Raw genomic sequence first — 27899 nt, 5'->3', positions numbered from 1 at the left:
GTAATGATGAGTGTAGCCTTATGAAAGATAGCTCGAGTCGACCGAAATGTGAACAGTGATGCAAGTAACTGGTCTGTAGCAGAGGCTTATAAATCGTTACCAGCAAATGTTTGCACGGACTGCGCAACAATCGCTGTCTGACGCAGAGCGAAGAGACGGAATGAAAATTCGACGGCTATTAGGCGAAGTGCCCAATTCACCAGCTGCTGTTTCTAAAAGATATTCAGAAGGTTCTGTTCAGAAGAGGTACAGTAATGGCGAACCCCTTACAAACCAACCATTCGCTCTACGCGTTGCCCTGCTGAGTAATGAATTGCAGCGCACGACATAGGACCTAAGAGAAAGATGCAACTAAGTGGCGATTTCTTTCATAGTCTGCGCGCAGCTTCCACGGTCAGTTATCAGTTTTACTACAGCTCTATAAGGTACGTTTGGCGGCATCATGTCGTCGTCGGTGCTGCCCACGTTCTGCCTCCCCTCTACACACCCTCTCACGCTGGATGCCCGCCTTGCATGAATGAATTGGATACCGTGCGTGTCGCAAGCACACCCTACACCTACCTGCACACCTCACGTGCCATTACTGGCTACTGCACCAAACTACTCCAACACTCGTAACAAAAGACCTTCGTTAAAGCTACCCATGGGGTTGACGCGAGTGCAGTGGCACAAACGCAACAGACATCCCACTCCACGGTCCATAGTTATTAAACACTGCGGTTTGAGTGAACATTTCGCACCCCACCGGCCGTCGCTGAAATTCACATTACCAAAAGAATAAACGCCGGGTGAATTTTTTTTTATGGCTTGTATTTGTAGCACGGGCCGCTCCTTACATTTCCGCAAGCTGCCGAAGTCGAATAGGAAACACAAGGGGCTGCGCACTGAACTTTGACCCCACAGAAATGGTTGGTTGGTTGGTTTATGGGGTTTAACGTCCCAAAGCGACTAAGGCTATGAGAGACGCCGTAGTAGAGGGCTCCGGAAATTTCGACCACCTGGGGTTCTTTAACGTGCACTGACATCGCACAGTACACGGGCCTCGAATCTCTCCTCCAAAGAAATTCAACCGCCGCGGCCGGGATCGAACCCGCGTCTTTCGGGACAGCAGCCGAGCACCATAGCCACTGAGCCACCGCGGCGGCCCCCACAGAAATGTCTGATGCACAAAAAGATACCTACACCTAATATCCGCAGCGTTTGTAGCTCCGCAGTTAACAATACGATTAACACGTTCACTGCAGCAGATATTTTCGGGGCCTTAATCGCTGTGCGTCGTGGCCCACCGGTAGGCCACTCTTATTTTACGGATGCGCCGTGACCCACCAGTGAGCCTCCGGCGAAGTCAACTTATTGGAACCGACAGGAGATGGCAATAGCAACCTGAGGTGTGTTTCTCGCAGGCTCTATGAAAAATCTGAGCCGTCCCACGACCTCGTTGTGCCGCTCGGTATTCGTGCCGCACAGCAGGAATACATGACGTCACCCACCGGTGACCCACGACGCATACATCGATGGCGATTTGACAACGCAAGCATGATTAAATGCATTGCGGGCCCCTACTAGTATGCCGAGAAGGTCGGCGACAGACCATTCTCATTACAGGCGCGACTGATTTTATCGCGCGTCGCGTCCCTATCAAAGCCGCATTTCGTTCATATATCGCTTGCGGCTAGCTCCTTTGCGCCCGCGCGCACTGACGACAGGGGCCTATTTCTTCAAGGCAACTAACACAGCCAAGGTAGCACGCCCATTATCGTGAATCAGTGATGACCGACATAGTTTCGCCATGAACTTCAACACGCTAATTCAGCATTCAGCCGTGCTGCTAAGTGTACAACAATACATTGAACGAGACGGAAGAATTTACGGGTCGAGATAAGGGCCTACAATAAATACATAAAAGGCAACAGGCAATACGTCATCAAATTCCTTCGTCCCAGAGACAGCGGACGGCGCTGTGCACGGCTTGCAAACATATTCGACCACCAAGGGTTCTCTAAAATGCCTTAAAATTTCAGCACGCCGACATTTCATTCTTCGCCTACAACGGGTTGCAGCACAGTGGCCCACTCACGGCAGCCAGGACCTCGTGCAGAGCAGCGGAACGCCATAGGCCGTGCTGGCGTTCTACTGCTGCGCAGCAGGAGGTGCATAACTCCGATGTTCTGTGGAGAACATTTGTTGCGCTACGCATATATGCCAGTAGTGGACTATAATGTGTCGTTCCCTGTTCCCTGCACAAGCCCTGCTTTTTTGTATATCGCTTTCAATTTTATGAAAAGTGAGTAATTACTCACTACCATCTACCCAAAACCAGCCATACAGCTAATAAAGAAAATAGGTTACACAGAAACTTCGTAACTGAACAAAAATTATATTGACGATAAGGAGTAATTACTCCTTTATTGAAAATTTAACACACCTTGCGGGGATTGGATCAACACCGTTCCCACTTTGACTTGTCGATAAATTCGCTCTCGGCTTATCGTATGCTAGCCGTCCCGGTTAGCTGATTCGGTAGAGACTGCTTCGGTGAGGCGGTGGTCCCGTATTTAAACCCCGGACAGGGACGAATTTTTCTTCAACTGTGAAGTTTCTGCAAACATCTCTTGTTTTCTATAGTTTTCGAGCGATCGCCGACAGCCTGTATTATAAACCCCGTAATTATCATCATCTTTGTCGCAGGCCGGTTTTTTGTAATGTTTATGTAGTAACGAATGCTCCACCAATTAGACTCAACTTTAGGAAAGCCGTAAGCCATCCCCGGCGACCCTACCCTTCCAAGCTTTATAATCTCGTCCTTCAAACTCAGGATACAATAAAATTCGGCTTGGTGATGTAGTTTAAGTTACCACCACGAAAAAGCTTCATTTTGTTTTCCTTGGCTTCCAAAATACCATCACACTTTTGAAATTGTCCTTCAACGGATTTTTTCTTGAGGTAAACAGTTTTGGTAGCTGTACACTGCGGTAGCAGCCCTTTGGCTACTAACGGTCATGTTGAACAAGACCTTTTTTTCCCAATTAGTTCTGGACAGTTAACTTCAATGATATATTACCATTACAGATCAGTAAGGCTTCGACTACAGCAGAGTTAAAAGCGCCGTAACGACGTTAACAAGTTACATGCATGCTAGCCAGTAGTGATCCATGGTTAGGCGTTCTGAGTGAAGCGTGCGTACACAGTACGTTTGTACAATAGTGTAACACAAAGAGAAAATGAAGAAGTTCGCCACGTCACGAACAGCGTACAGCACTCGGTATAAAGGCGCACGAAGGGCACTCGTGAGGTCAAAGCCTCCGTTTGATTCGAATCACCTTATCAACTGCTCGGATATTTTGTTCTCAACGGGGGCGTCATTATACGCCCACATTTTAGGTAGACCCAAACTTCGCATCTTCTATATAATCAAAACACTTCTTGTGGCAGTGCATATCCAGTGCTATGTTTGAAAACCCCCGCTGTTTTTTCGAGGAAAAATCAAAGGACAAAAACATAGTAAATATTCTGCGGTTGCTTTGAAAAGCGTAGACAGCATGTTGTGTTGCCGCGGTAATACTTTCTTCCGAATGCGAAATATTGTTTGGTTTTGGTTTTATGGGGTTTAACGTCCCAAAGCGACTAAGGCTATGAGAGACGCCGTAGTGGAGGGCTCCGGAAATTTCGACCACCTGGGGTTCTTTAACGTGCACTGACATCGCACAGTACACGGGCCTCTAGAATTTCTCCTCCAAAGAAATTCAACCGCCGCGGCCGGGATCGAACCCGCGTCTTTCGGGTCAGCAGCCGAGCACCATAACCGCTGAGCCACCGCGGCGGCGCGAAATATTGTGAAAAAGTGCCCCTCTCGTTTTGACTATGCACCCGGTGCCCCGTACTTCAAGCAACATGGGATGTTTTATGCGAGCACAGCTTATTACGGCCACTCTAATATGCAGCAAAATAAAAACCTTTTCATGGTCACTAAATGTAGGACACCCTGTTTTGAATTCTTGCTGGTTGAAAGCAGCAATGAAACAGCAGTGAAGGAGGGGCTATTCTTTCTGGTCATATTGACAAAGCTCTTTAAAATCGTGGTAATAAAGCACGACTAACTGTTTAATCTCTTAAAAACAAATATTTCATGTGGCACAGCCAGCTTTTCCTATTCGGGAGGCGCTTCACGGGGGCTCAAACGCATTTCTCATCATCATGTGTCAAATCCAGCGCAAGCCAGCAAATCCGTGCGCAAGTCGATTGCCACAGCGTGTCTGTTTTGTTTGCTTCCGCGCTTGCCTGCACAAAGCCCTTCCATTGACAAAACTCTTTCGCTGATTCCAGGGCTAACCTCCACGTGCTTTCCCGCGCTCGGGAATAGCAAAACACGCCAGCTCTTTGACAGCACGTGACCCGAGAAGAAGGGCACGGTTCCCACCTCACTGAAGTTAGGATATGACGTCAACGACAGCCTTCGTAATTGAACTCCCCCTAGCGCAGCGTTCTTGCCTGACACATTTCGTTTTGCATTGCAACAATAGCAAAGTGCGAGCTAGGCGGAGATCAGCTCTCCGGTTCCCGCCGGTTGAGTGCGGACTATGGTTCTTTCCACCGGGTTCCGCGGCAATCTGCGACCTCAACGCTTGCAGCATCCGTCCGCACCTGAGCTCGACGTTTGTCAATTAACCACCCCGAAGCATATCGTGCGGGCGGGCCAGGTAAACAAAGCAACAGCGACGAACAAATAGATACACACAAAAACAAAAGCGATAAGGCGCGAAACCCAGTCTCGCGCACGACGCGAATGCGTGGCTACGTTGCGCCGCTCACGCGTGCAATCGCGCACCGTCGACGGCACGAGTTGTCGCTGCTGCCGCGTGCGTAGTACGTGTCGCTTGAGAGCATGTTTAAAACATGCCTCGCGCCTCACACGGAGAGGGATCGCTGGTGGGGCCCTGCTCCTTGCAGAGATGCCACTAGCCGAGTTATTACGCGGAAGTTTGCCACGGGCAGTGAAAGACAAACTAGCGGGGCCGTCGGCTCATCTCCACCTTGCACTGCACTTACATTTTCCTCTTTCTTTCCCCTTCCCTGTGCACATCGTCACATGATTCTCCTCTTTCCTGACCGTGTCCTTGTTCCGCGGAAGTGCCGCTAGGTCACTTGGGCATGCATGCCGTGCCGCTGCAGACATGACGCCGCGTGGTTCCCGATGACGATGCGCCGCGTCTGTTTGCGCGAGCGGGCCGGGTATCACGGGATGTGTCAACAAGTTCGTCATGCCGAGAGGAAGTGCGTGCTGTTTTTGCCACTGGTTGGCGCCTCGGTAGATGTAAGCATAATGGCTGGAGGATTAAGAGCACGGAAGCCGTGGGATGAGGGTGTTGTAGGAGTGTCATCTGCCAGAATCTAGAAGATTTAACAGTTCGCAGTTAAAAAGGAGGTTGAAGTCAAGGAAAACAACGTTAAGGTTACGAAAACGCTTTTTTTAGAAACATTACAGAACTTACTGAGTCAGACACAGAATGAAATTTATCTAAAAAATTACCTATTACCTGTAGTCACCGCTGCCTTCTCGCCATATTAAAAGGCGGACGCTTGGTGGTCAATGTTGGCGCTGCAGCTAAGCATGTCAATCTCATTTCTTCCGCATCTTTCAAAAATTCATTAAAGTGTGGCATCGCCTGCGTTAATTCACGACGAAATTTAATAAAGCAACGTATCAATCATTATTTCGCACTGCTTCACGATTTCGCCCTTCGCTATGACAAGAGGAAAAGGCCTGGGAGTTCCTATTTTTTGCTGAGACCACGATTTTCGCGTAACTTTGTGGCAGCGCACAAGCATGGGCACTGTGGATGCTTCTAAAAAAAAGCGGCCGGCGAAAAACAAGCGCTATCGTCATGTCTTCAAGTTAAATTCAGGTTGTACCATGAGAACAGAGTGCGCATTTGAATGTGCGAAGCGACTGTGCTACCGGAGCCCCCTACCTTCAATCCTTGGAGCGGTCTTGTCCGTGCCTTTTCTGGACATGTTTTTGGGCGTCCTCGCGAGCACTGATATGATAATTGTCTTGGGAACAGGCCTTTATGGGCACAATAAGAGAAAAACGCATTCACTATGCCTCATTCTTCACTTTCCTTGACCTTGTACTCATTATGCGCAAACACACAATCAGAGAACGAACTTTCTAATCTTACCACGAAGCACCACATCCCGAAATATCTGCACTAAGCTCACCGTAAACATGTCAGTGATAAAAGTGGTGTCTTTACACATCAGAGTCCTTTTCTGATGAGTGATAGCAGTAGGAACTGCGCATTTACCTCACTTGAGGCAGCAACGTGATAAGTTGCTGACAGCTTTCACGCCTGTCTCAAATGCTGAGATGACATATCGCAGCCAGAGACGTGTGGCAAAGTGTACACACATTTCCTGGCAGCTAGACTTGAAATCGCAGCGAATAATAACAAAAAAGAACAGTCTGGTTCATGGCTGGTAAGGAAAACAAACGCGCTATTTTCTTGCGCAGAATATTTCCTGCAGGTTTGGTTTAAGAACACTTTACTAAAGGTACACCTCATTCGCATCCCCAAAAAAAGCTGTTTTCTCATCACAGGGTTACCAAAGCCTCGGCTTACAGCCTGCTGCCAAAGACTCAAAACGACTGAACAAAGTAAAGATATCGACCTGCGCGCCATTGAATTTTCTCGACAGTGACTTGCTTAGGTGACGTTCTTCGAGGCAGGCCATTTCAGAAGGCCTGTCACTCGTGCAGGGATCCACACCACGCATTTTGTTGCTTTTGTTGTGCTGTTTTTTGTTGTTACTGCTGCTGGGTTCTCGCACCCTTTTCTCGAACGTTCTTTGCCACCCTCATGATGGAAATACGTGGGCGCAAACTAAACGAGGCACAGAGAAAAAGAAGACAGGACACGCACCGTTCTCGCCACTGGTTTATTGGAAGAATGCGCGTTTGCTTAAATACAGCGACACAACACCCAAAGTACAGAAAAAAAAACCTCCCTCGCTGTATCTTTCTGCGGTCTCACACCAACTAGCCCAAATTTCTCTTAAATATTTAGAAGACTCCTTCCACATACTTTTAAAGAGCTGCGGCTATTTTAATGCCCTGTTAAAATAGTTAATTGAACTTATATATGAGGAAGAAAAATATGTGCGTTACGCCGTCACTGATAGCACGCTAGCGACTCCGTCAGTTGTGGTTGGTTTTGTTTGGGTTATTGGGGTTTAACGTCCCAAAGCGACTAAGACTATGAGGGACACCGTAGTGGAGGGCTCCGGTTAATTTCGACCACCTGGGGTTTTTTAACGTGCACTGACATCGCACAGCACACGGGCCTGTAGAATTTCGCCTCCATCGAAATTCGAGCACCGCGGCCGGTTCGAGCTCGCGTGTTTCGGGTCAGCAGCCGAGCACCATAACCACTGAGCCACCGCGGCGTTGTGACTGATCGAAGTATTCATGCAGTACCTCATCATTTGCGTTTGATCGCCTCTCGCTGAGGTACGGTTTAAAAGATTCTGCGCCAAAGCGGTTACCATAACCACACATGGAAGAAAAAAATGACTGCTTTCATCGCTGTGATGAAGAAAAAATGTGGAACGAGCATACAGTCAGCGCGTGTATTTTTCCACTAGCGTAATGAATTACTTCATCCGACATGTACGAAGAACTCGCAGACAAATATAGAAGGCGCAGTTATATAGATGCCTCAACAGAAAATGCAGACAAATAAGTTCTGGAGAGTAGCACATTGGTGTAAATGGGATCAATCCTTAATGTGCGATAAGTTTACGAATTTTCACACATAAGCTCCAGTACGGTTCAACGTTTATAGTTCACTACTTTCTCACGTAAGTCGAGCTACACAGCCACACGTGCGTGGTGCCGTCAGCTGGCGGCCTGAACCATTCCGATGGTGACGGTCGTACACTTCGAAAATATGTTCATGCTTTTAAAACATGCGCACGAACTGCGACTTTAAGCCGGCGTAATCTCCTACAAAAATGATGCGCAAGCATATTAGCAATATTTATTAAAATTTTGTATTTCAACTTGCTGTTGTTGCCAAGTGTACGCTGTAGCTTTGCCAGCGAACGTATACGTATACGACGCCACGGCTGTTTAGAGCTGTGCGTATTCCTCCCGGCAAATTCGCACGCGAAAGGATGAAGAGTGCGCCGTTTCCCATGTCGATGGCGCCGTTAATGTTTTCCCACAGCCGTGTGGCGCATTCGCGACGGCGTATTTTAGCAGCGGTACACGGACCCTCGATTTGCACGGCGACGCGTCAAGGCCGACCACTTTGAGCGCGCATCTGTTTACCAGGTGGGCGTTCTCGGAAGCGTTTGTCGGCTGTGCCCCCCACCAGGTGCGTTCACGAGGGTGGATGATGTGCCGTCACTTATCGAGAGACTCTTCGCCTGTCCTTCCCGTTCCTGTAAGATGATCGCTAGCTTCTAGAGTCATACGGAGTAGCCAAAGCGGGTGAAAGCTATACTTGACACCTTATGCTTGTAAGCGTGTCCCGCATGGCTAGGTCCTCGATTTCCAGAACACGCTGCCTGGCGTCGTAAATGAGCCTGAGAGGAATCGACTGGACGCCGTATTGTAGCTGGGGAGAGTATTATGCTATAGGCATTTTTCTTCATCTGACAAAATATTTGTCCCGTTGGGGCTTTACCTACACGTTTTTTGTTTTTTTTTTTGCCCGGAGCACGCAACACAGCTTCCCACTGCACACGAACTTTCCGCCGCATTTCAATTTCAATTTCTACGTCCTCGTTGGAGCCAAATAACATTGAAGAGACACGAAGTACAGACAGAACGGTCTTTATCGGTATATTACTACTTTCGAATGACAAAGAGGCTGTTGTAGCTGAAAATGGCTCCTTTATAAACTACAAAGAAACGAGAAACAAAATACAGGTATTGGCCCCCACTGGCCATTCTCGCAAGAAAACTGAGCTCGCGTCAAGGCAGTTTATCGCGTGGATCACTGAGCCTAGGCTACGCGGTCGTTAATTTGCTAATTAATAGCGAGCACGGAGTTGTTTTTGGTGTTGACATCACGAAGCAGGTAAATAAAAAAAATGCTTCATTTCTAAACTCAATTTTCGCAGCGGGAAATGCGACATTTTTTCTCTGAAAGATGCAGAGACTTAATTTTTATGAAGACCAAACAAAACAACAAAAGTATACGAAGAACATTTTTATGAAGAACAAAAATTGCATCGAGTTGTCCGGAGTGCCCCTTTGGAATGCACATCAGTCTTATACGACGTTTTTCGAAATAAGCTTTTATTCTGCAGCCTAAGGGTCGTTCAAAGTTATAGACTATATCCACTGTGCTTCCCGCCCATAAGCTTTTCAAACATTCTGTAGCAGCACCTGTGGCCTGAGCCACCTTTCATGCTGGATGTTTTGTCTAAATCTGCGTCCTGCTTCTTCTAATGTTTCTAACTTTTCACTATGAGCTGTTTTGCAGTTTTGATTTAAGCTCCTATTCTTTCGCGTGTGTATTTAACAAATTATGCATGCTAAGATGTACCTGCGTGTGTCTGAAGGCATAGAGACCCGTGGAATGGAGCAGAGCGGAAGAAAAAAAAACTGGTCAACGAACGGCTACAAAATATCTACGTTCACGGGAGCACCCAGACTAGAGAAATATTTTTTTATTAATGCTGATCATGCAAACTGTTGCGGCAAGTTTCGATAAGATATACTATCTTTAGTAGTGGCGTCGCTGTTGAAATTATGATCACAATATTAAGTTCTTGCCGTGGTGTAGCGCGCAGGGACTTATAATGAACGCTGAGTTCCCCAAAAATTACGAGGTCTGCATGAAGTGTTTCTCAATAAGGCATGAAAGGAAAAGAAAAAAAACGACAGGCTTCTATAACGGTTACTTGTTTTGGCTTACGGTGGCTGATTCAAAATAATACGGTTGAAGTCTAGGTCCAGCAATGAAATCTGAATTATTATAAATCCTCCCGACGCCAGCGGAGCTGTTCGAACAACATACTGCAGCTGTACAATATGTAATTACTAATGATAACGAAAAACGAAGACCAGGTATCAAGGATCAAAAGTTTTCAGTTACGAGGGTTACACCAGAATTATACTCGAAATGACCCAAACGGAAATGAACACATCCTGCGCACTGACGAAAATCCCCCCCCCCCCCACCCACGCATAATTTTAATGCCGTGGGGGGTCCTACTACCAGACGTCACCAGCCAGTTGCACTAAGACCTCAATTGGCTGATTTCGCGACTGTCTATCTGGATCATTTCACCCCTATCTGGTAAGCTTGACCTATGCGGCCGCTCTTATTTGGCAGATGAGCCACCTAGGTCAGACCACCTTGTGACGTCATGAATACCGGTCGATTGCTAGCATGCTGCCGATCAGGGCTGTTGGCAGTTCAATTAATAGTTGGTCGCGAGAAATTGCTAGGCAAGAGCAACCCCACAAGCTCCACCGGTGGCAGAACCTGCCATCCCAGGGCAGTGGCTCACCGCTTAACCGATGTACCATTGCGTCTAGACTGGTATGAGGATTCACAGCGATCTATGAATGTATGGTAGGCAACGACCAATTCCATATATGGGCATTAACCCATCAACGCTACCATGCATACGCTTCAGGCGGGGCTTAAGTGTTCCTTCCAGTTCTAGTCCGCTGAACGCCACTCACTAGTTTGATCATTGAAGCCTGCTTGACCTCAAAAACAGTCTCGAACCGAAACCGAAATCGATGTGAAAACCGAAGTGCTAGCGCTCGTAATTTGCATCTAGCCTAACCACGTTAAATCGTAGGTCATTTTTTTTTTGCTGCATTCTTCTCTAAATAACCACAAAGTATCAGGCGGATGGGCATGAATAGCTGTAGATGTCGGCCGTTAGAAGAAGGTAATCCACTCACCTGATGTACGGCAGCCATGGCTCAACGTCGCCCTTGCTGACGGCTATGGCATAGGATGTGACTATGCCCCCCACGCCGCATACGGCTCCCAAGTACGGGATGTAGTGAAGCTTGGTGATGACGACCTCCATGCTTCTCGGAACTTCCTGAAATCAGTGGTGGTAAGAAAAATTGTCTTTTTCAGGAAAGAAAAGCCGCAGAATTTTCAAAAACATAAGTGTAGTTTCACAAATCTTGACTGAAGCAACCAACCAGCCGCTGTTGTGTCTCTATATAAGCACAATATTACTGCCATCAAAATTTAATTTGGCTTCACACGCAGAAGTCATTGCCGGAAACAAATAACCACCTACCAAGACATAGATGCCGTTCCACAAGAGAAACCACCTTTGGGACTGATTCAAACGCCCTCCATATCACATTCATTGAGAAAGATATCTCGTAACGCGTTTCCGAGCTCGTTGCTGTCTCTTAATTCACCGTAGGTTTAGCATAGGCTCCACGTGGCTGCAAAACCTCTTCAAGGCAGACATTAGCGTAGGGATGATGCAACCGATTTTGGAATGAACATACAGGAAAGAAAATATTCGTAAAGAAGTTCAACGCATGATGTCCGGAAATAAGAGCCGAAATATAACCAGTGAATAACCGGAATGCACATAAGTGAAATAAGGCCCATTTTCTGGCGCATGTGTCGAGCGGAGCTTTCACACCACTCATGTATCCTTCCGAAGAAAGCTACGTAACATGCGCTTATCAGAAATGCTCGTGCTCCGAGGAAGCTCGCAAAAAAGCAGCGCCCTCTCGCGTTGAAACTGACACCAGAGTGTATGCATTCCTGGTGGTTAAACACGTGGCACAAGGCGCACTGTAGAGTGAACGCAGGTACTGAAAGTCCGAAGGAAAAAGTCGAAAACAAAACAAGTGCAAGAGAAACACGTTGAGGAAAATCCTTTATCCAGAATATCTTCGCAGAATGCCTTTCTGTACCTGAGAATATCTTTTGTGTATCATGGCGTACCACTTTATACAATGGTATACACAGCGCTAGCAACTTCATGTGGCTTACTCTCAAGCCGGTTAAACGCATGCTTTGTCATAGTCGTTGGAAAAGAGCGCTTTACCCCGTAACCAACTGTGATGCAACTACCCATCGTTGAAAAGCGCGTTAACTGTATCGGAGTATTTGAGGTAGCAAACACTGTGCAGGATGAGTGCACCAGTTTCGTTGAGGAACGATGCTGTAGGCATAACATCCACACTTAAGCATATCTCAGTTTTTGGCTTCATCAGTAAAGTGTTTAAGCGCAATAAAATAAATCTTTTTTCAGGACATTTAAGCATGAGAAAGAATTTCTAAGACCTAGAAGCTTTAGGAATCCGTGCCAACATTCTTCTGATATGCGCCGGAAAAGCCGTTTTGGAAAAGCCGTTGATAGCCTACTGTAACTGTCAAAGAAACAACATTCGTAGCGTCAAACCTCGCATTGTCATTCTGTTGTCACTCGCGAATCAGCCAGCTATGATCACTGATCATGCCCTGGGGGTAAATGCCAGTGAATTTTTTCTCGCAACGTCTTCTTTGCGACCACCTATTTTCTTTTTAATTTTCTTAAGCTTTTTGTGTTTGACACGGGGTTGAGAACTCGCTCACGTATTTCTGACATTTGTGATATTTTATATCTCATATTTCTCACTTTGTTATCCCCAAAGTAAAATGTTCAGAGATGGAATGCCAGGCTATGGAAATGGGTATAGTAAGTTACTAATTACCTTTGTAGGCTTTGATACATAGTGATATACGTACCCGTTCAAATTTCAGAGACGAACGAAAAATTAGTGCGCTTCTATACCCCAGATAAACATTATACCGCACTTTGCCCCGTCGCGGTAGCTAAGTGGTTACGGCGCTCGGCTGCTGGCCCGAAAGACGCGGGTTCGATCTCGGCTGTGGCGGCTGAATTTCGATGGAGGCGAAATTCTAGAGGCCCGTATACTGTGCGATGTCAGTGCACGTTAAAGAACCCCGAACTGTGGTCGAAATTTCCAGAGCCCCTCATACGGCTACGGCGTCCCTCATAGCCTGAGTCGCTTTGGGATGTTAAACCCAATAAATCAAATCAAATTATATCGCACTTTACTTGTTCGCGCTGAAAAGCATGATGAAAATGACATTCACACTCAAGCGCTTTCGCTCCGACTAACAACCAGGGCACTTTACAAAAAACTAAAAAAAAAATATTAGTTTCCCTCTTAAATCTTCTTTCCTTAGTATATCTCAGCTTCGGCATACGCGTGCTTCAGTCGCGAAAAAGTGGTGGTTGCTTCAGTACAAAGCGGGCGCAATTTCTCTGCCAGCAAATTTCCTTTCCGCATCCTTCACTTTTTTATTGCGAAATCAATACTAGTTGCACTTTCAGCCCGTCGCGTAGCGAGGCTGGTAGCTACCATATGAGCATATTGGATTGAATTGAATTGAATTGGATTGTATAATCGATGCATCACCACAAGTCTAACCACAAGCACCACCACCAGCTACACTACCAGCTGAACCATGGCGTAGCTACGGATATTGCTTTCGCAATTAACTGGCTTAACCAAGCTAAGCCACAGCCATTTTTTTTTAACATAGCCTCTGCTTTTGACGAACTTATCACTGCAGGCGATTTCTTTTCGCACATTTACCGGCTTATCAAGTTATGCAAATCAATCACGGGGTCTTTTATCTTCATATTTGTCGAATTAGTCAATCACTAGCATCGCAAGCCGCAATCAACGGTGAAAGTGGCAACAATCTCAGGCCACGCATTTTCATTCATGTATTTCGTTTTTCGTGTCACGACATAACTGCCGAGTGTGTGTGCTCTCCCAACTCCGCCTGCCACACTTATCCGCCAATTCGCCTGTCGTTGGCTAAATTGCAATTGCGAATTGCAGTTCGCGCTGGCCGTGGTTCCTTTTTCCCAGTGGCGAGTGTCTTTGTTCCCCGTGGCAGTTGATGCCTTTCGCTGCAGGGCGCATGAGTTGTTCCAAACTGCCGCGCTGCATCTGTCTCGTGAATCTCTGGAAGGGTCGAGAAACCAATCGAGCAGAACGAAGGCGCCCCGCCGACCTCAAGGGCGAGAACTACGTCACCGGCGACGTCAAGAAGCAGGGAAACGGCCACGATAGTTTTCTCTCAGCGCGCAAGCAATACACTCAGTGTATGCTCCAAGTACGCAGGCCCGTAACCGGGTCAAAAAAACTGTGTGTATATATAGAATCTTTCCTAGCCGCAGAACCCTATTGAGCAGCAGGGGTCGGCCCCAATTATCGGAGTTCCCCCGCTCTTTTCTCCACAAAGTCCCTGCGGCATGTTCGATCGTAGACGCCTTGAGCTGTATCAGTTTCATCTGCAAACCGGCATACTGTAAACTAAATAGCAGTGTTAAACTGCAGTTGCCAAGACTTTTGTAATAAATAAACCAGAGCCAACACATTTTCACTGGTGATAGCATAGAATTCTACAGTATATATGCGGGAGTAAACCATGAAATATGTATTTCAGAAGGTGCGCTGCAGTATCAATGCACGAGCAAACTTTATGGTGGAGAAGTCGCTGGAGATTGAGAAATTTTAGCTAGACCACGTTTTTCTGCTGTTGCACACAACAGCAACCACACGCAAAGAGATTCTGGATTACCACATTTACTTCTCTACGCCGTGCAAGAGGATTGATATTCTAGTATTTCTAGTTAATGCAAGCGTCAAATGTTTAGCTAGAGACCTTTCAGACAACAGTAAGGCGTACAGTTGTTTACTGTATGCAAGTTGCCTTTGCCACTCCAGGCACGTCGCTCGTCACTAGTTCAACCGGAACAGCCGGATAGTTCGGGAAGCAAGACGCCAAGCCAGCAAAGTGAAGGCTTGATTCGCATAAAACAGCTTCTATTTATGCAGCTGCCGGGTTCAGTCACTGCGAAGCTAATGCGGGTAAATGCTGTATTCGCATAAAAAATACGCACTGAGCATATTCAGCGAATCTAGTGCAACGCCCTCACCCATCGCCCTTGTTTTTTAGTCTTGAAGGAAATTCCGCTGTCTGGGAGCCCGGACTCAGCCACGAGAATCTTATATGCAGCGCAAATTTCACTTTCAAGGTCTATCCGTCTGCGCTTTTCCCTTACAGATGAAGACCTGCAGAGAAAACCACTTTCGAATTGGACAAGCACCAGCTTGAATTTGGGGCTTCAATACTTGACCGGTATGGCTCTGCGATACACAAAATACGTCCGTGCTGTAATTACCGCATCAAAGGTAATTGGTGCTTGCATTTTCCTTCAAAAGGCGTAACAGTGCGACCTCAGCACTAAGCGAGAGATTGAAAGGAAAAAAGAAAAGCACTGACAACGTCGAATCGAAGAAGGAAGAGTGAGAATAGAGACCTGAGAGCATTAAAAATCGTTTGTTACTCAGCCCAGTTCAAATGTTCGTCAAGATGACTCATGTTTCTCAACGCTGTCAATAAATATCTTCTTGTCAAGGCACTGAGAATGAAATGGGATACCACCACCTTTACTTACTTTTAGAGGTTAAGTACCTCCGTACGCTGTCCTAACGAGCGGCGCTAAGATCAGAGATGTAAACTTCCACGTCCGTTAGCTGAGATAGGTTTGGTTTATTGGTTTATTGAGGTTTAACGTCCCAAAGCGACTGAGGCTATCAGGGACGCCATAGTGAAGGGCTCCGGAAATTTCGACCACCTGGGGTTCTTTAACGTGCACTGACATCGCACAGCACACGGGCCTCTAGAATTTCGCCTTCAAGAAATTCAGCCGTCGCGGCCGGGATCGAACCTGCGTCTTTCGGGTCAGGAGCTGAGCGCCGTAACCATTGCGCCACCGCGGCGGGTTAGCTGAGATACGTCTCTCTATGAATAAAGCAGCAAGATACGTCTAGAAAACTTATTCTCTGCAGTCAGCCTTTATGAAACACTGGAATAAGCAGAGCATGTTGGCCTACAGTCCACGAAGCGTCACTGGCAGGAAATAAACGAATGCCCAAGCAGCGACTTTAGCAGAGGCGTTTGTTTTTATGAAGAGAGGAGAAGTGTCTAATGAGTCGATAGCTTTGTGGTGCTGAATTAGACTTCTCATGCTACACATTGAAAAGACTGAGAAGGAACTGATGATGCGCTAACGCACGTCTTATGGAACACCTTCAGACAAGGCATCGAGGCCAAGCACTGTGACAACGTACTGGCACAAAAGAATTGACATTACAATGAAGATGCGTTGTGTGCAGCGACTAATGACGTTAAAAGGGCGAAAAAAATCTGGCGACGACGTTATGTAGACATTAAACCCGTGTCACTCTAACCAACCATGGTGCAATAAGCAAGCTTCAACAAACCCTCAGATTAACACGAATTCATGAGATACTGTTTGCCTCTTAGTTACAGCGGCAACTACTTATATCAGTTCAAACAGGCCATATTTTACACCAAAGCTGCACAGCACACAAAGCATGTCACCTAATGATGTGTAGATGACAGCTGTACGAGAAGTGAGAAGTGCTAAGGACACCAGTCTCTACAGGTGGATGGTGGAGGTTAATAATGGCGTGATTCAGCAGCGCTAGTGAAGCACGGAATGGTAGGAATAGACGCAGGACTGGAATAAATATATATTGAATGCACACTGATAGCAGCGCACTCCACGAAAGGGTTAATCCATGTTACCTTCGCAAGGTTAGCATTCGGCTTCTCGGTAATTCTTACAACACTTGCGGCGCGTTTCAGGGGGATATCAAAAAGTGAAACTCTGTTAAATAACTTTTCTTTGAACCATCCTTGAAATTGGCAGCAGTGTGAAAATGCAAATAAACAAGCTTGATCGAGATCTATAAATGGTCCTATTAGCTAATTAGTCTTACTCCCTAAGTTGCTTATGGCATAATAATAAACATTTCACTATTAACTCTTGGTAGCACTGCAGAGGAAATTATTTCACTGCTTTTAGCGTGATTGTAGCTGGTTATAATTGCGACCAACTATTAGAATGTGAAGAATCTAGCAAGAAAAAGTACAGCATCAAAGGCCTTCCAGTTGTCCTGCTAGCCAACTGTCACAGCGTGAGGCCAGCTAAATTTCGAGCACAGAAGTGGTAGGGGACCATCGTATGTGTTAAATTGAGTACACGTGCGAAAGAAGGGAGCATTTAAGCTCCGTTTAAAAGGCTTTAGTGGGTTAAAGCCCATATCTGCAGAATCGGTCGTTCTCTGCTTAACATTCAGAAATTGAGGTGAGTCCTCATAGCACTACCAGCGCAGTGGCGCAGAGGTAAGCGATGCGCCACTGCACTAGCAGGTGTCTCTACCACAGCTACCGGTAGGGACTGTGCAACCCATGTTGCTCTTACCGAGCAGCCTCTCGCGGCCAATCATTAACTGCCAGCTGCCATCTGCCTCCCACTGGCTACAGGTGGCGCGAAGCTCCTCCGAACTAAAGTCACTGGAACTCTGAAAGCACCGCAACCAGCGGGCGGCGCGCGGGCAACATTGGGGTGTTGTTGCCAGAGGTGGTCCAGCGCGGCGAGCGCGTCGTCTGCTAGGCGAAGAGAGTCTCCCTTGCGGCCGCGTTGCTCATAGGTTTTGCGCAAAAATTAATCAATGAAATTATTCATGACTGAGACCTTAGATGAGGTGAGGGTTTCGAAAACCTTGAAAGCGTCGCACGACAGCTGCGCAGCCTCTCGTATTCTTTAGCCCACGGGTGTGAGCTAACAACGTAAGAAGCAGGATAGTCCTATTTTGCTTCCGTGAGAGGCTCGCAAATCCATGTTTTTGGGGCACGGAAAACTTTAAAGCCGGCAGGCTGCGTACATACGAGCGGGATATAACAAAACGTTTATAAATCGGTGCACTTGGAAGTCTGATGCGTATAAAACGTTCCCTGTGCGCTTGCTGTTTCCTGCCGCCTGTTCTTCCCTCCGTGTGGTCAGTCGCCGGTCGGAGGCTTGTGGGAGGTAGTTGGGCGACCCCAAAGTCGACGACGGGGCCAACGGCCAGATAGCCAGATAGCATGCGGATGCGCTGTGGCTGTATTTCGATGGAAGCGAAATACAAAAACTCCCGTGCGCAGTGCGATGTAAGTACGCGTTAAATAACTCCAGGTGGCATAAATTCTCCCACTGCGCTCCACTTCGGCACCCTTCATAGCTATCGTGTCTCTTCGGGACGTTAAACTCTGCAATTTATTATTTTTTTTATTTAAGCCTCATTAGCCAATATCGATGACCAGCACGGAAAAAAATCTCGCAAAGCAACGTCTTCGATGACATTTATTGCTGTCACATTCACACAAACAAAGACACAGGACGCACACAGACACACGCGGTGCACAAAGACACGCGCGCACACAGATACGCACGCAGACACACACACTGACAGAGACACGCATACACAGACACGCGGTGCACAAAGACGGGCGCACACAGATACGCACGCAGACACATGCAAACACAGACACACACGCGGTGCACAGACACGCGCGCATACAGATACGCACGCAGACACACGCATGCACACACGCACGCACTGACAGACACGTACGCACACAGACACGAACGCACACAGACACGAACGCACACAGACACGCGCCCGCGCGCAGCACACATGCGCGCACACACAGACACGCACACAGACATACGCTCAGATAGAGGCACAGGCACACAGACACACGCACACAGACGTGCTACTTCATAAAACACGCCGTCCAACCACCTCGGAAGCACTGCGCCCCGTCGGCTCCTAGAGCGAGTGGACCATCTATGGAAGCGCCTAATCACGTGATCACAACTGGCCAATAGGCGGCGCGGCGGCGAAGAGAAAGCAGCTGCGGTACTTTCAGAGTTCCAGTGACTTTACTCCGAACTTACCCGAGCTTCCTCCCATTGGTTGCAGCTTGCGCCACGCTGCTCCGAACTAACCTGAGTTTACCCGAGTAACTAGGGTAAGCACGGGTTAGTTCGGAGCACAAGAAAAGATTCTTGCTCGGGGTTCGTACGACTCGAACAGTGCTCTCGAACTAATATGCTTCTGGAAGTGCTCTTAACGAGACAGCTGGCGTACGAACAAAAAAATAAAAGCTAGTCGGGAGCGGCAGAAAACTCTGCATGCCTTCTTTTGTACGCTAATACAACCGTAATCTCGCACCGACCTGTACAGCATACTAGGGTGGTGACGAGCCATCAAACAGAGCCACTGCTAACTGTTTTGTTCCAAGGGTTGCATCTGCTGTTTTTCCCAACCCCACAATCTCTGTTCTGTCATGATTCTGGAGCCAGAATTCGTGCGATACCCCCCTATTTATCTCTTGTATAGTTTTTTCAATGATCGTTTTAGCAGACGTCGGTCCTCAGGACCCTGAAGAAGCTTTGGAACTGCTAAACCCTTCTAGAAACTACAAGGTTCCAGTTCAAAGGCGAAACTTGGGCCAGATATGAAAACGGAAATGGATCACAGACAGACAGGAAGAATAAGCATATGTACGAACCCAATAAAAAGGAATAAAAGCAATTAATATTCGTAACAAATTCATTCAGGAAAATTGTGCAATCTGAGACGGGCAGTAACTTTCACTCGCCTTGAGCAACCGTTTGAAACAAAGAGGCTCTTTATTGCTTCCCCAAAATAGATTCTGGTTCGTTAGGTTTCTTTATGTCCACTTGATAGTTTATTCCGCAAACTCTCAAGCAGCACAGGCAAGTGGCACAATATTGGAAACGTATTGGCAAAGGACCAGTGCGAAACCATCAATTTGGAGTATTGGGCTCATTGCCAGGGCTCCTAGGGCTAGTGAAGCGATATCGCGCAAATGGATTGCGTCAGCAAGGTTACAGTGTCGCAGAAACTGTCGTCCCGGTGCCTACGGAAGAGTTGCCCCAGGAAAGCACCGCCTTAACAAGGGGGCCGGAGAAGGGAGGTTGATTTGCCAAAGCATAGAGCCAAGGAGACTCACGAGGAAAGCGATAGCAGGTACTTACGCAAAACACAAGGAAGGAAAACTTGGGACTGCGCGCAACATCACCAATGAATACGTCAATGAAAGGGGTGAAACATGCCGGACGATTTCTGTTTTATTTGCCTTCCTGGTTTGTTTGTCAGAACACACATGAAGGTAGCCGGCAAGCAACACCACGGGCTATAAATTTTTACTAAGATAAAAAGACAATAGGGGTTCTCACTCGCCCAGTTTCGGTTGGCTGAGTCCAACTTCCTTACTAATGGCGAGTGATTAGCATGGCGAGCAGTACCCTTGACTAGATCTAGAGGAAGGCCGTAGAGAATTCATTAACCTAGCTGCACTCCAGTTTCCTTGGGCGTTACCTTGAGGGAAACTAGTTCACAAAATTTCTAGCCTGTTACGCTAACCGCCGTATACCTACCCGCCCTTCGCCGTTCGTTCAAATTGCGATCAGGTGGGAGATACACGCTTGAACCAATCCAAAAGCGAAGAGAATGTTTCATTTCCAGAACTGACCTTAGTACAGGACAGTCCGTGAGCAGTGAATGCATTTGTGCGTAATCTCATTTGCATTCGTGGCTACCAAAGCCAAGGCTTTGTACTGAAAAGGGAAGATGAAACAAAAAAAAACGAACCGACGAAAATTCAAACGACCAAGCCAGTGAGCTCTCCAAGGAATGAAATAGTGGGAAAGGGTACGCTATCGAGCACTCTTGCGGCTCTGCCTTTGGAGGCCAGTGATAACATCGAAAGGAAAGAAGACCAGATTAGAGATTGCGTGGGCCTTCCCACATGTTTCCACTCAGTGTGATGAGTGTAGCCTTGAAACTCGTCCTTTTCCCCTTGGTCGATGCGGAGGTCGCAAGGATGGGTAGGGGAGAGATAAAAGAGTCACAGACAAGACTCGTTAAACAAAAAATTCGCTGAAGGAAAAATTTTTTTCTTCCAGAGCAGCGTCAATGAGAAGTAACACGTGCTAAGCCAGGAGAAGCATCCGAAATAGTATGGTTGCCATGAATCTATTTTTTTAGTGAAAAAGATAAAAAAATGCAAAACTCACGGACTAGCTCTAAAAGGAAGCTTGCATAGGAGCTAACATCGTACGCATGTTGCTGCTAGTTCTCTATCATTGGTATTAACAAAAACTAATAGGTAACAATAACTTATTTACTTTGTAGCTGAACGACAGTTGCATACGAGCCCACTTTTGCCTGACTGCATGGATTCAGTTGTGTCAGAACAGAGTCACTTTTTGACGGAAAGCAAAGGAATGAACGCACGAAAGAGTGTTGTGTGGAGGTGACAATGTAGGTATTAAAAACTGCAAAAGAGTAGCATAAATGCATGAATTTTTGTCATCAGTGCCCTATTTTCCGGCATGGAAGGAAGTGCGCAAGAGCCGTTAGATAATTAACTATTCTATAATGAGCACCAGACGAATGACGCATAACAGACCACCCCACGCGAGGAATATCCCAAAGGAAAATGTGACACGCTGCGCCTCAAAGGCAATGGTAATTTCTCGAAAATGAACTTTGTTTGGATTATGGGGGTTTAACGTCCAAAAGCAACTCAGGCTATTTGAGACGGCGTAGTGAAGGGCTCCGGAAATTTCGACCAAGTGGAGTTCTTTAACGTGCACTGACATCGCACAGCACACTGACCTCTCGAATATCCCCTCCATAGAAATTCGACCGCCGAGACCAGGATCGAACCTGCGTCTTTCAATTCAGCAGCCGAGCACCATATATATCCACTGAGCCACCGTAGCGGCGAAAGAGCACTTTGTAATCTGCAACCAGTGTGCAATAGACCGATTTAACAAGCAGTTACGCTACGCCACCGCCGCCGCGATGCACTCTGGGAGTTGTGGTACTCCGGCCGGCGGCCGCATCGGTGTGGTGCGTGGCGCACGCGCAAGTAGTAGTTCTGTTTGAGTCGCCACACGATGTCTCTGCATGAATGCTGGATTTCTGGGTCAAGTGTGCTCACCCGAGGGGTGCCATGAGCTCCGACAACTGAGCGAAGCAGAGGGTCGCGGATTTTCCGTTTTCCAGACGAGAAAAAGTCATCTAGACATTGCGTAGAAGCTGTTCACGAGAGACAGCCGAAGAAGTTATGTTCAGTACATTTAGCAGTGTTATCCCTGTTGACCAGTGGACATTGACAAATGGCAAATTTTCAAGTTCTGAAGCTGTATGAAATGGCTTTTACGCGCCGCTCAGCTTTGAGGCAGTCCCTTAAATTGTTAAAAAGAAGGCCATCGGATTTACCTTCGTGCTGCGTCGTCAAGCCGTCCTTGCTGTGATTTCTGCCCGGTGTAAGGTTGTACGGGAACAAGTGTGCTCAGTTTTATTATTGTATTCAGGAATCCACGATGTATGTTTGATGCGCGCATTCACTGCTGATATCTCGAGCTGTCTTACTAGCGATAGTGATTTCTCTATTTCACGGAATGAGAAAGCGAGGCTATAAAACCGTGGAAATGTGGAATAATTCCTAATGTTTTGTTGCACACTGGTCGCTGAGCATACGTGGTATTACAGTTTCAGCCACATGCCATTTATGCCGGGATACACCCACATCTTGCTCGTTGTTCTCGGAAAAAAAAAAAAGGCTGATCTAGTGTTTACCCATCAGTCAACGTCTTCAGACTCGTACTGTGAAAATAGCGAGAGTGAGTCTTACGGGAGATGCCCTGGCAGATTATTTTGACCTAAATCAAAAAGTAATTAGCGTAGCAATAATAAAAAAACTATTGGCCACAAAATTAAAAAAAACCCAAACCCTAATTTGCCGTACTCAAAACCTCCCCGATTGGCTTCTCCTTTTTTCTTTTTGCACTGAACACAAGCATATTTCACAACTCCATTTAGAAAAACGGAATAGCTCGCTCGAACCGCTCACCTTTCCTGCTGGTGACCCGCCGAGCACGTCATGAATATATTTATGTGTTTACGTGAATTAAAAAAAAAAACTATCGCATGGCCAGTTTTGAATAAGGGCTATGATGAAAAAATAAAGACAACAAACGCTGTGTGACACGTCTACAGCGAATGCCTAGATGAATACAGCGAATACTGAAACAGGAAAATGAGGTGGCAAGAAATGCCAACACTGTCTGAAGACGCTAAAAACCGCGTGCATCGCTATGCGTTGAAATATTCTGCTGACAAAATTAACTAAAGTGGCGGTCAAGCGCGTTTTCATCGTCACCTGCAGCATTTTCCAAAACAAGGCTCGAGTAACAAGCGCAGCGTCGCCACCACGGTCACTCCACTTCACGCGGCAACTGACCACCCTCCCTGCGCTGCTGCTACCGCGATTAGTATTGCACACCTCGAACTCCGTCGTGGTGCCTGTGTTTCCTTTATAGAGCTCAACACAATAAACGAAACGGCGGAAAGCTACTGTGGCCGGGTATAATGCCAATCAAGGCGCAAAGTATGCGGGCTGTCGTGCAGACGACGCCAAGAAGGACTACAACCAAGATGGCGGCTGGCTACTTCCGGTAAACGCGCGCATGCGCAGTAGGCTTTGTGAAATCGGTCTATTAGAAGAGAGGTTGGACGGTCGTCAAACAGTGCCTTGAAAACAAGTCGGATCACTTGAGTTAGCCTCAAATTATTAGCACATTTATGCAACTAAATAGTGCGCACAACAAAGCGACCATCGTCTAGTGATTTGACGTAGCAATCAGCTCTCGTTATGATTTTGACTCAGATCGAATGGATATTAATTCAGACCTGTCTCCGTCGTAAAAATGTAACGTTTCATATTTCATTAATTAAGGAGCTGTGTTGGCGGCGCCTACGGTGTCGTTCTGAAGACATTTCAAGGACGCTTTGAAATACGCATCGTGGTGTTGAAAGCGAAAAACAAAAAGCAGAACACGGTTGCCAAGCGCCGCGAACATCAGCTGAAAAGAATGCGAAATAACCCTGGCACACTTCCACCAAGCAGCAGACACGTGCACCTGAGTTCCGGGCAGCGCTCGCTCACTCCGTCAAGATTTCGCATTAGAAAAATTGCTCCTCCGACGGAGTTACGCAAAAGTTCCCGACTGCCTACGGCTTTGGAAAGCCTCACACAAAGATGCTGAACAATGAGCATACCAGTGGCTGGTACGGGAGAGAGTGCCGTCGTCTTCGTCGAAGGCATCGCGCAGTAGTATTGTCACGGAAGGCCATCGGGGGAATTAAGGGCAGTCCTTACTCGGCGGCGCTCGGAGCTCCGCGAAGTTTCTCAGAAAAAAATTAATCAACTTATCGTTTTTTTCCCCCGAAGAGCGAATGTCGAGGCGAGCTAAATTTCACCTTAAAGCAAAGCTTCGTTGAACGTGGAGCTCGAAAAAAGCCCATTACCGTTACAAATGTGGAAGCAAGCTGTACTGATTGGAAAAGAAGGACGCGAACTTTAAACTAGAAATGAGCAGCTGGCCTCACATCAACAAATACGAAGAAAAAAAGCGACGCTAGCGCGTGGTATGGGGTTGAATAACCTCCATCCGGCCGCTGCAAGTGTTTACGAAGCATGAGCTCCGGATCTCTGCACTCTGCCAAGATTTACGTTCTTACAAAGCCTGAAGCAGAGCGCAATAAAAATGGAGGCTGTTCAGGAGGGCAGCCGTTCAGTTTGGACAATGAACGGTGAAAGAAGTTTGTAGAACATGGGATGATAACCGAATTACTGAACTACCGCTGAAGTCTTGTGGCCGGCGTTCAAGCCAGAAAGGATTATGCGGTTAATTCGAAAATCGTGAAACCGCCCACTTATTGTACATATCTGCGAACTCCAAGGCAAGCAACAGTTTACAATGGAGAGGGAGTACAATATGAGAAAAATGACGCACTGTGAATACGTGCGCCCTGGGCAAAGGCAGGGCACATTTCTGTTTTTTCCGCCGTTGAACACAATTTGGGTTATGCTTACAGCCTGACTAAAATTATAAACAAAACTTTCGCAACTGAAATAAATCAAGGTAAAATAAGTCTCGGATTCGTGGTGTCACCCAGCACCCTCCGAAGCGCAAACTACTCGAATCGTCACGGAAAAATAAAAGCACGGAACGCGATACAATACGGGAAGTAACGTTACCATCAGAAACAAATCGCCACTTTTCCCAGATGTATTGGTAGAGCGGCTTTTCTTCGCTCTCCCACGAACTCCACGTGCTAGTTACTAAGCATGGTAACGTGAAACGTGTTCAACAAAGCTAACTTTAAAGCGGGTAAACTCGGCAGAGAAATAATGCGCATCTCCACTTCAGTATCAATGAACACAAAAAGCCTCGTTTTCTATTCAACCAGTACATCTGCTCAGCAAACCGCAGAGAAATGAAAGGAAAAGCTCACTTTTTTTTTTCAGCCAATTCTTTAGTTGCCTTCTTATTGGCTCGCTTTTACTCTTCCAAATGAACCATCCCTGCGGAAGAGTTGTTTTCCAAGTAGACCACTATCAGGCTGGCGCGCTCCCAACCGGGCGGTCTGTTGTGTTCGCTTTTTTGCTGCTGAAATCCTAGATGTGGGTCAGCAGATATCAAACCCGTACTTTTATCACTCCGCTATCTCACTTGTGCGTGCCAGCACCGAGGTCATTCAAACAAGCTAGGATGCTTAATGATCTGAAAAGGAGTAAGCAACCACAAAGAACGCCAAGACTATGTCCAACTCCAGCTTGGAGCCGCGACAGCAAATGCCATGCCTTACCCTTCTCCATCCTACCCCCCCAACTAGAACACCATTTCTCGAGGCTCACAAAAGTTATGTAAGAGCAAGTTAATTTTCGACGACGGTTCCCCCCTTGTTGCCACATGGCTTAATGAAGCACATTTGGGTAACTATCACGCGTCAACAGGTGAACACAAGAATGTTGCTTACGACATCCATCGACGCCAAAAAACGTTTACACGAATTCCCACATACAACCCTGGTTAAAACAGAAAAGAGCCACTTTGATGTACTGAAAAAAATTCCGTACGAGTTATCAGGAAGTTTCGAAAAAGACAATGGGCTGAACTGCAATACAATACCAGGCTCTCGCAGTAAAGCAACACTAAAGAAAGGCGTAGGCAACCGGTATGTTATGATGAAACACGTTTCGCATTAAAATGCGGCTCCAGCACTCGCCTGACGAAGTTCTGGAATAAAACGCTCACTTACCGAGACGCCGACGATGTGTGAGTCACCCGGCTTCGCGTCTTGCGCCGCCAAGCAATAACCAGACCCCGTCCGGAGCGAAGTCGGCGAAGTGGACTCGGACGAAAGGAGCTTCTCCTTCCAGTCAAAGGAAACCCGACGCCGACGCACACTTTCGTCACAGCTGGAGTGGTCGAGCCTGCAGCGGGACGGAGTACTGCATCGAGCGTTGTCCCTCCTCGGAGTCGCTCCACTTCACTTCTTTAAGCGAAAAGCTCACTCGCGTAATATGTATACGTAGTAAAAACCACGCTAGTGGCAGTGGTGAGAATGAAAAGGGAGGTGGTGAGGAGGAGGAGCGTGGGTGAGTGGCGGAGGTGATGTTACAGTGATATTCGTCTCGCTGGCGCTCGCGGGACAGCGACAGAGACCACTGCCGGCGCCGTCGGAAAACCAGTTTTGCGGCCCGCTGCGGAGAGTCGCAGTGAGAGTCCGAAGGGCAGCAACCCGTGGTATAACGCCGCGGCACCCCCGCCACCGCCGCCTCGCAATCTCCACCGGCAATCGAAGCCGCTAGGGGCTGCATGCACTCACGCGAGTTGCCCTTGAACGCCGCGGGGCAGCCGGCGCTAAACGCTCTCACGACGACGCGTGGTCCACCAGACCTCGACTCCTCCTCCTAAGGCCGCCGAGGGCATTCTCCTCGTCCGCCGTTCCTGCCCACTGTATCCAGCGTCGCTCCAGTGACGCGCATTCATGGTGGATACACAAGCATATGCTGACGCATGCTCTGTTCGGGCACGCCAACGAGTCGAGACACTGCACTACACTGAGAACTAGCAGCTGGCAACGCCAACTGTCTCAGCGCTCCGCGCGCATTCCAGTATGTTAGCGTTATGCGACGTGTGTGCAAGCATTCCACTTTCGGCACGGTTCTCGTTACTTAACCATCTGGCTCTAAAATGAAAGGGTAAGAGCTGATCCTACGAAGAACGCGGGTGGAGGTTTCGTTATTAGAGTTAAAACTATGGAAACCAAGTTTCAGGGGTGAAAGTCGATCCCCTTGAACACAGCCTTGCTCGCATAAGCAGAAAGGAAGCTACAGACACGCAGAAGCCTCGTACGCTGCAACGCAGAATATAGGTCAACCTTGGAGGACGAACTGCATCTGATGTAACGTTTGTGAGCAAGAGAAAAGCTCCATATGCCACCCGCTGTCCTCCCCACCGACTTTATCAAGGTCTCGAGCTGGTTCCGGGACCGATATCTGTTCTGTTGACCCGTGCGCCTAGATAGGGGTCCGTTCAGCGATCATACGTGGCGCACCTTGGAGCTCGACGTTGCATATTATCTGCCCCGCCATTGAAACGAGATACCCGAGGGGACGGTGTTCCCAATGGAAGGATGTTACGTTGGAACACAAAGCTTTAACTGCTTTCCCTTTGTATTTGGCCTATTTTGGTTTGTTATTGTTTATGGGTCGTGTTATTCTGACCGCCTTGGGAAGTGCGGAGAGGTGCCCTTTCAGTACTATGAGAAACAGATCTCCTTATTGTGACCTCTGCATGTTAACGATCAGACAGCCAAAACTAAACAGTCACTTAACAGTAGTTAAGTTTCTGGGTTTTAAGGTCTCAAAGCGACTGAGACTATAAGGGACGCCGTAGTGGAGGGCTCCGGATTATTTCGACCCCCTAGGGCTTTTTTTTACGGGCATTGACATGTCTAATGTGGCTCTCATGCATTTTCGCTATTACCCGCCAGTCTGAATTAACATCCCGAGTAAGTGAAATAATATAGCGCAGCAAAAATTTCATCAGAGGAAGTG

General features: G+C 47.3%; 1 protein-coding gene across 4 annotated transcripts in view; it reads right to left on the bottom strand.

The window, feature by feature from the left end:
• The window catches only part of LOC149371043 (DNA damage-regulated autophagy modulator protein 1-like), a 115513-nt gene that overhangs the window by 20752 nt on the left and 66862 nt on the right, over positions 1-27899 (bottom strand). The window contains exons 1-3 of one of the 4 annotated variants that reach the window (XM_089564413.1): positions 26459-26554; positions 26096-26270; positions 10931-11076 (exon numbers count right to left, since the gene is read on the bottom strand). In XM_089564413.1, the coding sequence (XP_089420539.1) occupies positions 10931-11061 (131 nt within the window). In that variant the 5' untranslated portion in view covers positions 11062-11076; positions 26096-26270; positions 26459-26554. Of the gene's footprint in view, positions 1-10930; positions 11077-24049; positions 24181-25288; positions 25409-26095; positions 26271-26458; positions 26555-27899 lie in introns of those variants that run through there. The other 3 variants (XM_089564411.1, XM_089564420.1, XM_089564406.1) reach the window with 3 other exon arrangements.

The sequence above is a fragment of the Amblyomma mixtum genome, chromosome 1 (assembly GCF_055824585.1).
Source record: "Amblyomma mixtum isolate Tamu chromosome 1, ASM5582458v1, whole genome shotgun sequence".
In the NCBI taxonomy this organism is placed as follows: Eukaryota; Metazoa; Arthropoda; class Arachnida; order Ixodida; family Ixodidae; genus Amblyomma; species Amblyomma mixtum.
The sequence above is the reverse complement of the archived record's forward strand: the minus strand, read 5'-3'. Positions and strand labels throughout refer to the sequence as shown.